Genomic DNA, 10811 nt, shown 5'->3' on the forward strand with positions numbered 1-10811 from the left:
CAAGGCGCATCGTGTGCGAGGGAGAAAGGAAAAATACAATCGGAGTCCAGTCTCCCACTTTCCTGTGACCTGGGAAGTCCGGCCCACTCAGCGTCTTGACTCGAGAGGAGACAGCTTGCGTGGTGTGGGATACAACCGGAGCTAGGGGTAGGCGTGGAGGGGTGACGCTGGGACTCGCGGAAGGTACAGCGCTACCCGACCTCCCGCTCCCAGTCCCAGAAGGCCCCGCCCGCTGGCGCCCGAAGGGAGGAGCATTGGCCGCGAGGCGCGAGGTCGGCGGCTCCCCAGGCGTAGGCGGAGCCTCATTGGCTGAGGACCGCGCGGAGGCGGGGCTTGCGACGAGCATCCCGGAGGAGGCCTGGCTAGACCTGGGAGAGTCCGAACAGGCACGCGAGCGCGAGTCCCAGTCTGCCACAGGTAACTGGCACCCTCCCCGCCCCCAGGCCCCCGGGGAAGGCCGCAGCTCCCATCCCTGCAGAGTGGAATCTTCCTCTTCGGGTCTCGGCTTCCCCATGTAGAGGGCCGGCCTTTCTGCCCCCAGCGTGCACTGTAGGAACCGCTTCACATTTCCCACCGCTTCTCCCGCACCAGGGTTCCTGGTTGGCGCTTCATCTGGCCTGGAGACTCACACCCTCGAAACCTTCCGGGTAGCTGGACCTCATCGCGTCTGTCCACCCGGTCTACTCCAGCAGAGAGCCCCTGACTTTATCGAGTGGCCAGGACACACACACTCTCCCCGCATAAGGGGTAAAGTGGGAGCCACCTGGTCCTGGATGACCCAAAAGGTCCGGTCCTTGGCAGGGGTCACTAATACAGGCAACTGTGAGAAATTGTCCATAGTAGGGGGGAAACACAAAACTAGGGCTAGGGCTGTGGGATCCAAGCTGAGACTCCTGTTCTTACTTGCCCTGTGTCTCCAGTGAATCCCAGAACCTCTGATCCCTAACGTTCTTCCAGAACAGAGGTTATCAAATGCCCAAATCCCTTCAGGGCTGTTGGCCACTTGGGGAGTTGACTGTTGAGAAGATGGGCCAGCAAACTGTAAAGCTTGGTGTGCTGTGAGCTGTCCTCTTTCCGTACGGAGGTGGCGGCACCAGTGCACACCCCACATGGGCCTCTAGAGTAGTAGCAGCCTTGGCTGGACAGGAAAGCCGACATGCCAGCCTTAGTCTGTGAACACCCCTCCCTCCTGTTTAGCCCCTCTGCCCCCACCCAAGGATTGGTGACCTCCCATTCCCTTTATCTTGACCTCCCCTGGGACTCCTCCCTCTATAGACACAGGCCTGCTGGACCCAAGGATGCTTCTGTCCCAGCATGGGGCAGAGTCCTGAGTGAACCTGCATCCACCCCTGACGGTCTGCTGGCTCAGTGTCTTTCCAAGGGATGGCTTCCTGGGCAGCATTGGTTTGTGTGGGGCCAGGGATCTGGCTCAGCTGGTAAAGAATCCACCAGCAATGTGGGACACCTGGGTTCAATCCCTGGTTTGGGAAGATCCCCTGGAGAAGGGAACGGCTACCCAGTCCAGTATTCTGACCTGGAGAATCCATGGTCTGTATAGTCCATGGGGTTGTAAAGAGTCAGACACGACTGAGCGACTTTCACAGGGATCTGTTTGGAGCTTTGTTTTCCTGGATGAGTTCTTTCCTCATCTCCCTCCCCAGTGGCAGAGAGTGGGGGGTGCTGGGGTAGGGCAAGTGCAATTCATTTTGGGAGCTGGTGAAGTGAGGCTTAAGTGAGCCAGCAAAAGTGGAGGGATTGATGTCCCAGCTGGAGAGTAACTGCTTCAGTGAATCTAGGAAATTTATATACTATTTAAATTTCATTGAATAAATTTTATAGACTTAAATGTTGTGTGTGTGTATGTGTGTTAGGTTGCTTCTGTCGTATCCAGTTCTTTGCGACCCTATGGACTGTAGCCTGCCAGGCTCCTCTATCCATGGGATTCTCCCGGCAACATTACTGGAATTGGTTGCCATGTTCTCCTCCAGGGGAATCTTCCGGACCCAGGGATCGAACCCTAGTCTCTTATGTCTCCTGTATTGGCAGGAGGGTTCTTTACCTCTAGAGCCTCCTGGGAAGCCCTTAAATTTTATAGGTATCATTTTAATAAAGTCTACACTGTTTTCAGAGTTGTAGGCCAAAGTAAACAGAGCCTTCTTTCCAGCTGCCGGACTCACTGCACTCCTGGGAAAGCTGAAGCAGTGCCTGAAGGGCTGAGCTGGGCTGGTAGCTGAGGGTGCCAAGCTCTGATGACCTGGGTGGTTGTGCCAGGCTTTTTACACGCACAACGCCGTTCAGTGTAGCCCCATGAGGCATTTCACATTGTGAGGAAACAGGCACAGAAGTAAAGTGAAGCAAGCCCCTCTCTCAGAGAACGGCTCTGGCTCTGAGTCTCTCTGGTTTTTACTCTACCCTTAGGTCAATTAAGGGGCTTCCCTGGTGGCTCAGATGGTAAAGTGTCTGTCTGCAATGCAGGAGACCCGGGTTCAATCCCTGGGTTAGGAAGATCCCCTGGAGAAGGAAATGGCAGCCCACTCCAATATTCTTGCCTGGAAAATCCCATGGACGGCGGAGCCTGGTAGGCTCCACTGTCCATGGGGTCCCAAAGAGTTGGACACACCTGAGCGACTTCACTTTCACTTCACTAGGTAAATTAAACAGCCTCAGTGGATATTTTGATGTTTCCTTGGTCTATCATTTAATAACTACCTACTGAGCAGCTGCTCTGTAGCCAGCATAATTCGAGGCATCAACAACATAGCAATGAATGAAACAGGAAAAAAAAATCCCTGCGCTCATCGAGCTGACATTTTACTGGGGAGAGGCAGACAATAAACATGTAAGCATATACATATACTATTTGGTATGTCATATGGGTGAAAATAGAGCACAGTATGGGGGAGAGACAGTCCTGGGGCTGAGGAAGGCGGCAATTTTATAAAGGGTGGTTAGGGAAGGCCTTGGGCTTCCCTATATAGCTTAGCTGGTAAAGAATCTGCCTGCGAAGCAAGAAATCCTGGTTTGATTCCTGGGTCGGGAAGATCCCCTGGAGAAGGGATAGTCTACCCACTCCAGTATTCTTGGGCTTCCCTAATGGCTCAGACGGTAAAGAATCTGCCTGCAATGGGGGAGACCTGGGTTCGATTCCTGGGTTGGGAAGATCCCCTGGAGGAGGGCATGGCAATACACTCTAGTATTCTTGCCTGGAGAATCCCCATGGACAGAGGAGCCTGGCAGACTACAGTCCATGGGTCACAAGAAGTCAGACACAGCTGAGTGACTAAGCACAGCAGAGCACGGGGAAGGCCTTACTAAGAGGGTAACATTTGAGCCAAGACCCAGAAGAGGTGAAGGAGTGAGCCAGAGGCTAGATGGGACACAACAGACTTGGACCAAAGTGTTCTTCAAGGCTTTTGTAGCCCTTTGGATCCATGTTTTCAGAGGGGGCACCCTATTATGCTAGAATCTTAGAACATCTTAGCTGGTGGGCCTTTGGGGGCCCCTTATTCATTCTGCCTGTTCACCCTGGCTCCTGTCCCTCTCTAGAGTACTCAGCATGCTGCGCTTCCTTTGCCCCGGCTGTTTGCCCTGCACCACTCCGCCACCCAGTACTTCTCAGCAGCAGCCCTTCCCAGCCCCATCCCTAACCCAGACATCCCGACAACCAGCTGTTCATCAGCAATGAGTGGCATGATGCCGTCAGCAAGAAGACTTTCCCAACAGTCAGTCCTGCCACGGGAGAGGTCATCGGCCACGTGGCTGAAGGGGACTGGGCTGACGTGGATCTGGCAGCGAAGGCAGCCCGTGCAGCCTTCCGACTGGGGTCTCCATGGCGCTGGATGGATGCCTTGAAGCGAGGCTGGCTGCTGAACCACCTGGCTGACCTAGTGGAAAGGGATCGTGTCTACTTGGCCTCACTGGAGACCCTGGACAACGGGAAGCCTTTCCAAGAGTCTTATGTCTTGGACCTGGATGAGGTCATCAAAGTGTACCGGTACTTTGCTGGCTGGGCTGACAAGTGGCACGGCATGACCATCCCCATGGATGGTGAGCATTTCTGCTTCACCCGGCATGAGCCTGTTGGTGTGTGTTGCCAGATAATCCCATGGAACTTCCCCTTGGTCATGCAGAGCTGGAAGCTCGCCCTGGCACTTGCCATGGGCAACACTGTGGTCACGAAGGTGGCAGAGCAGACACCCCTTTCTGCCCTGTACTTGGCCTCCCTCATCAAGGAGGTGGGCCTTCCCCCCGGGCTGGTGAACATCGTCACAGGCTATGGCCCAACAGCAGGAGCAGCCATCGCCCATCACATGGATATCGGCAAAGTGGCCTTCACCGGCTCCACCAAGGTGGGCCACCTGATCCAGAAGGCGGCCGGCAATTCCAGCCTCAAGAGAGTCACCCTGGAGCTGGGCGGGAAGAGCCTGAGCATCGTGTTGGCTGATGCCGACATGGACCATGCTGTGGAGCAGCGCCAAGAGGCACTGTTCTTCAACATGGGCCAGTGCTGCTGTCCAGGTTCCTGGACCTTCATTGAAGAATCCATCTATGATGAGTTTCTGGAGAGAACGGTGGAGAAAGCTAAGCAGAGGAGAGTCGGGAACCCATTTGATCTGGACACCCAACAGGGGCCCCAGGTGGACAGGGAACAGTTTGAACGAATCCTGGGCTATATCCAGCTTGGCCAGAAGGAGGGGGCAAAACTTCTCTGCGGTGGGGAGCATTTCAGAGAACAAGGTTTCTTCATCAAGCCCACCGTCTTTGGTGGTGTGCAAGATGACATGAGGATCGCTAGGGAAGAGATCTTCGGGCCCGTGCAGCCACTCTTTAAGTTCAAGAAGATCGAGGAGGTGATTGAGAGGGCCGACAACACCAGGTATGGCTTGGCTGCTGCTGTGTTCACCCAGGATCTGGACAAAGCCATGTATTTCACGCAGGCACTCCAAGCTGGAACAGTGTGGGTAAACACCTACAACGTTGTCACCTGCCACACGCCATTCGGAGGGTTTAAGGAATCTGGCAATGGGAGGGAGCTGGGGGAAGACGGGCTTAAGGCCTACACAGAGGTGAAGACGGTCACCATCAAGGTTCCTCAGAAGAACTCATAAGAACAGCTACCAGGGAGACCCAGCTCTAGGCCAAGGATGCCACCACAGCTACCTACCAGTGGTTGCCGAACACTTGTTTAGCCATTTCCCTTTATTTGTGCCAGATGAACTCTTAGGGACAACCACAACAAAGAAAGCAATTAAAATGAAAGCTACTGTAGTTAAAGCTGGATGGGGCTGGACTCTGAGTCTTATCCACCTGCACCCCAGCGCCCTAGGTGGGCCTGTGTTACTTCTATGAAACCTTAGGAGTCTCTGAAAGACAGATAAAAAATCCCTGATCCAGACCATGGCTCTTAGTTCTTCCCGCTGGCCCAAGGACTTCCCAGTGAATTAATTGATGTCGTAGTGGGTAGACTCTTCCAGGGGATTGGAAGTCATCAGGAGTTTTAAACTCAACCCCATAATCTTGGTTCCATTCTCCAGCAACATACCCTAAAAATCAAGGACGCTTTTCTTCTAAGTACCAGTTGCTGGCTGGTTTACTTGCTTGCATTACTTTGTTTTGCTACTGATTTTCCTTAATTTGAAAGAGTGTGGACAGAAAATGCATATATATAACCATTCCTTTAAAATAATCTCAGACAGCCCTAATGTCAATCAACTAATGAGTGGATAAACATAATGTTTCCATGGAATGTCTCTTAAACTGTTCAGCCTTAAAAAGAAAGGAAGTACTGACACATGCTACAATATCGATGAACCCTGAAACCATTATTCTAAGTGAAAGAAATCAGACGTATAAGACCACATGTTGTATGATTCCACTTATAGGAAATATCCAGAATAAGCAAGTCCATAAGAAAGTATATTAGTGGTTGCCAGGGCCAGGAGTCAGGGTGGGGAGGGAATGGAGATAACTGTTAATGGCTATAGGATATCTTTGGGGAAAGTTTGAAATTTCTGGAATTAGTGATGGTTGCACAACTTTGTGAATATACTAAAAAGAAACTGAATTATATACTTTAAAGGAGTGAATTCATTAGTTAAAAATTAAAACAAGCTCACACATTCTGCTTGCAAATCAATTTTGTATCAATAGTCTCTTGCTGATGAACATTTTACAGAGTCTTAGGGATGGAAGGGACCCCAATAGTCTATAATCCCCTGCGTAATATTTCTAGTTTTGTTTTCTCTCACCTGGGTGACAAAGTGCAACTTTAAGACCTTCAGATAAAAGTGCTGGCTTCTGCCTAGAGCCAGTCTATTCAAAGTCTCATTTTAAGGCTTCCACTGGCATTGTCCCTCCAACTCTCACCCAAACACACCAGCCCTCAAGCCAAACTCAACATCAAGGCCATCCTGACATGCTGGGGTTTGAGGAATTTCAGACCTGAGAGTTCAGTATGTTTGTTGTTAGTCTCACAACTCCATTGCCCAACTGATGGGAGTGAGTCAAAGTCAGCTAGAGCATGATACAGAAACAATGCTGACCCCCTCTCTCCTTGTCTTCCTTCTTTCTAGGCCTTGCTGCCCATGGCTCACTGTACTTTTAGGTCCACTCAAGCCTTGTGAACGCACCTTCATCATCTCTTTAATACCCCATGTCTCACCTAGGCATCAAGATGATTTTGTTCAGTATCTTACCTTGGAGTTGGCCTGAAACTGCTTCCTACGGATTCAGTGTCCGTTTTGTCCCCTCATCTCTGCTTCCTAGGGTCCCCTTTTTCCATTTGACTAAGGCTGGAGTGACTCTTACTGCCCCCTGAAGTGCACCTTTTACCTATTTCTCTTGGAGGCTGTTGACACTTTGCACAATAGTGAAAGTTGCTTGTGAGTGTTTGGGTGGCTGCGTTGCTGGGGCCTCTAATCATCAGTGTGCAACATCTCAATAAGTTAAAAGATCCATCCCTCACTTGCTTCTCAATACTTATAAGCCAAAGAGGAGTTTGGTAGAGGGCATCCCAGTGCAGAGTGGGACTGGGAAAGGATAATCTTCTAGGTCCCTCGTGTGTGTGCTAAGTCACTTCAGTCGTGTCTGACTCTTTGCTACCCTATGGACCGTAGCCCCTCACTTCACCCTGAAATTCTGAGAGTGAGGAGTCACGTAGGTCAGATTCCCGATCAGCACAGCCTCTGCAGACTCTCAGCACTCATCACCATTGCTCTGAATGCAGACAGGTGTGAGCAGGGAGGTTGAACCAGGCATCATTGCCAAATGTAGACACTGCCTGCATGACTTCACTTGGTCATAAACACTGCAGTTCCAGGACATCCACCCACTCAAAAAACGTAAAACAAGTGCCTTGTCGATCACTGTGCCTACGTGCTTTTGAAGTCTCACAATAATCCTATCAAGTAGGCAGTAGGGTTACCCCTTTTGTCAGATAAGGAAAGGGAAGCTGAGAAATTTTGTATGCAACTCATTTGGAATCATTTCCCATGTGCTATGCTATGAGCCAGGAGGGAGTTGTGATACTGTCAATTGTAATAATAAGTATATGTTCAGTCTTCATCCATTTCTGGCACAGCTCCTAAAACCTTTGGAATTTACCTGTGTGACCAGAGTGATAAAGTTGTCTTTACTTTGTAATTAAAAATAAAAACCTTATTCGGGTATAGTTGCTTTACAGTGTTGTGTTAGTTTCTGCTGTACAATGAAGTATACAGTACACCCTTCCTCTTGGGCCTCCCACCCACCATCTTCCCCTCAGCTGAGCTTCCTACACTATACCGTAGATTCCCCCAGCTATCTGTTTTACAACTGGCAGGGCTCGTACGTCAATTCCCCTTTCCCAGTTCATCCCACCTTCCTCCGCCCGTGTCCACGGGTTCATTCTCTATGTCTGCATCTCTATTGCTGCCCTGCAAATAGGTTCATCTGTACCATTTTTCTAGATTCCACATATATGTGTGAATATACAATATTTGTTTTATTCTAACTTATTTCACTCTGTATGACAGACTCTAGGTCCATCCATATCTCTACAAATGACCCAGTTTCTTACCTTTTTATGACTGAATAATATTCCATTGTGTATGTGTACCACATCAAGATCCATTCATCTGTCGATGGACATTTAGGTTGCTTCCGTGTCCTGACTATTGTAAATAGTGCTGCTATGAACTTTGAGGTGCCTGTGTCTTTTTGAATTATGGTTCTCTCAGGGTATTCTGGAGAAAGCAATGGCACCCCACTCCACTGCTCTTGCCTGGAAAATCCCATGGACGGAGGAGCCTGGTGGGCTGCAGTCCATGGGGTCGCTAAGAGTTGGACACGGCTGAGGGACTTCACTTTCACTTTTCACTTTCATGCATTGGAGAAGGAAATGGCAACCCACTTCAGTGTTCTTGCCTGGAAAATCCCAGGGATGGGGGAGCCTGGTGGGCTGCTGTCTATGGGGTTGCACAGAGTTGGACACGACTGAAGCGACTTAGCAGCAGCAGCAGGGTATTCTTGCCTGGAGAATCCCATGGACAGAGGAGCCTGGCAGGCTACAGTCCATGGGGTCGCAAAGAGCTGGACACGACTGAGCAAGTTCACTTCACTTCAGGGTATATGCCCAGGAGTGGGATTGCTGGCATCTTTTGTTATGTTAATGAAGTGACTCCTGGGCCGTAAGCATGAGGGCTGATTACCAGGAGAACCAACCTTGCAATCAGAGGTCTGGAGCTTTCAGTCCCACCCCTCTGACCTCTCAGGAGGGGAGAAGGGCTGGAGGTTGAATCAATTGCCGATGGCCAATGATTTAATCAATCATGTCTGTCCCAAGCCTCCATAAAACCCCAAAGGACTGACTTCAGGGAGCCTGGGTGAACATGTGGAGACTCCAGGGAGAGAGGGGAGCTTGGAGAGAACGTGGGAGCTCCATGCGTTGTCCCTGTGCATCTTGTCTGGCTGACTTCCTGAGTTACATTCTCTTATAAATAAACTGGAGCTCTAGTAAGTAAAATGATTCCTGAAGTCCATGCTCTAGCAAATTAATTGAACCCAAGGATAGAGGGGTTCATGGAAATCTCCAGTCCAAGCTTGTCCGTCAGAAGTACAGGTGACAACCTGGACTTGTGACTGGCATCTGAAGTTCGGGGTGTGTAGGGTGGGGAGACATCCAGTGGCCCTGACCCTTGAAAGGGATCTGTCCCCATCTCTGGGTAGATAGTGTCAGAACTGAGTTGAATTCTACTCCCTGCTGGTGTCTGAGAATTGCTTGTTGGTGTGGGCAACCCCCCTTCTGAGTAACACACACGTTAGCATTGGGTCCAGGAGATAGGGGCAAGGGAGGCACACCAAGAGTACATCTAATGAAACGCCAAAGTCTGTAGAGCCCACAGCCATGCCAACAATCCCAAACACCCAGCTTCTTTGCTGGAGCCATCGGGGCTGCTGCTCCATCACCCAGACAGATTCCAGGCCATTTAAGAACTTCAGTTTGGGTTGGTTGTATTATGGGTGTGAGACTGACCTCTGGTGGCTACTTTGTTAATTAATTTGAAGGCTACTTAATTATGGGACCACTTCATGTTGTCCTCAGGTTTCAGAGGACAGCTCACTCTGGCACACCACACGGAGCACATCCGTGCAGGTGTGCACAGTGGACAGAGTGTTTCTTATAAAGATGCTTTTAGAGTTTAATCCTCTTTGGCGCTGTTCACGCCTACCTTCCAACCTTGCTTATGCTGTTTCTCCTTCCTCCCTCTCCCAAAGTCAGCCCGTTGTCTCGGAGCCCTGCTGGGGACCCACCTGCTGGGGGACCATCCTGGAGGTACCCTCCTCCTCCAGGATGCTTTCTCTGACCATCTCAATCAAGCCATCTCTGGCCTCTTTGAACTCATAGCACCCATCATACCTTTAGTCTTGCTTTGTGGTAGCTGTTTGTTAGTGTGTATATAATGAAATGGGTCTGATTTTCTGTCCCATCATGTCTCCCATAGACCTCCAGCATGTCTGACCTCTCTCCCTGCATCCTTGCCACCAGGCACACAGCCCTCAGTAGCCCCTACAGAGTGGACGGTGCCCATCCGTTCCCACATGGGACTTTCAGGGCAGCAGCACAGGGCAGTGATGCTGACCTCCCTGAGCTGATGAGGAGATGAAGACTCCTAGAGTAGAGGGAAGTGCCCGAGACCCACAGACCATGGCAGGGTTTGACCTTGGTTCTGGGTCTTTCAACTTCAAAGCTAATGCCCGTTCTTCCTGAGGAATGAGTGGGGCACCTTCACAAGCAAGAGACAGGAGCCCTCTCTTCTCTTCAGAAGCCCTCTCTGAGCCAGGGCTGTGACTCTGGGGGTGTGAGCAACAGTAGATCCCTCAGCACCAAGCAGGGCCTGGGTCCCAGCTGGTCCTCTGCAGATGTGTGTGGTGGGTGGATTTACCAAGGGAGATGAGAGAGGCCTCTGTTCCCCACCCCCACCCCACTCCCTAGTATTGACACTAATGATTTTTACTCTTTCCCCCGACATCCAACCATTCCCTAATATCATGGGGGAGATTAGGTTAAGGAAGAGGCAGCCACAATGAAAGGAGACACAGGCACAGTCAAGGCTGAACTCAGAGGCAGTCCTGACTGTAGAAACATTCACGCCCCAGGAGAGAGGTGTTGATTTGAGGTGAGAGTGGGCAAGTGTATTCAGTTGTGAATTCAGTATTCAGCTGCAGACGCCATGGCACTTTCATTTCCCTTAATTAATTAAAATATCATATAATAATGATTCTCTGATTTAATGTTCAAGAGGCTCTGGTGAAGGCTGGGGATGAGGAAATTC

At 50.5% G+C, this 10811-nt stretch overlaps 1 protein-coding gene across 2 annotated transcripts; it reads left to right on the plus strand.

Moving 5' to 3' along the window:
* The first annotated feature begins 286 nt into the window (after positions 1–286).
* Positions 287–7680, plus strand: ALDH1B1 (aldehyde dehydrogenase 1 family member B1). 2 transcript variants are annotated; one of them, XM_086415965.1, is made up of 2 exons: positions 287–417; positions 592–7680. In XM_086415965.1, the coding sequence occupies exon 2, from the start codon at positions 3840–3842 to the stop codon at positions 5106–5108; it is 1269 nt and encodes a 422-aa protein (XP_086272091.1). In that variant the 5' UTR covers positions 287–417; positions 592–3839; the 3' UTR covers positions 5109–7680. The 2 variants fall into 2 exon arrangements, with proteins under 2 accessions (XP_086272091.1, XP_086272092.1); XM_086415966.1 differs by having other exon boundaries at positions 294–417; positions 3547–7680.
* The last annotated feature ends 3131 nt before the right edge of the window (positions 7681–10811 follow it).

The sequence above is a fragment of the Bos grunniens genome, chromosome 8 (assembly GCF_055505025.1).
Source record: "Bos grunniens cultivar Pamir isolate PY7600 chromosome 8, Bosgru_T2T1.0, whole genome shotgun sequence".
Classification (NCBI taxonomy): domain Eukaryota; kingdom Metazoa; phylum Chordata; class Mammalia; order Artiodactyla; family Bovidae; genus Bos; species Bos grunniens.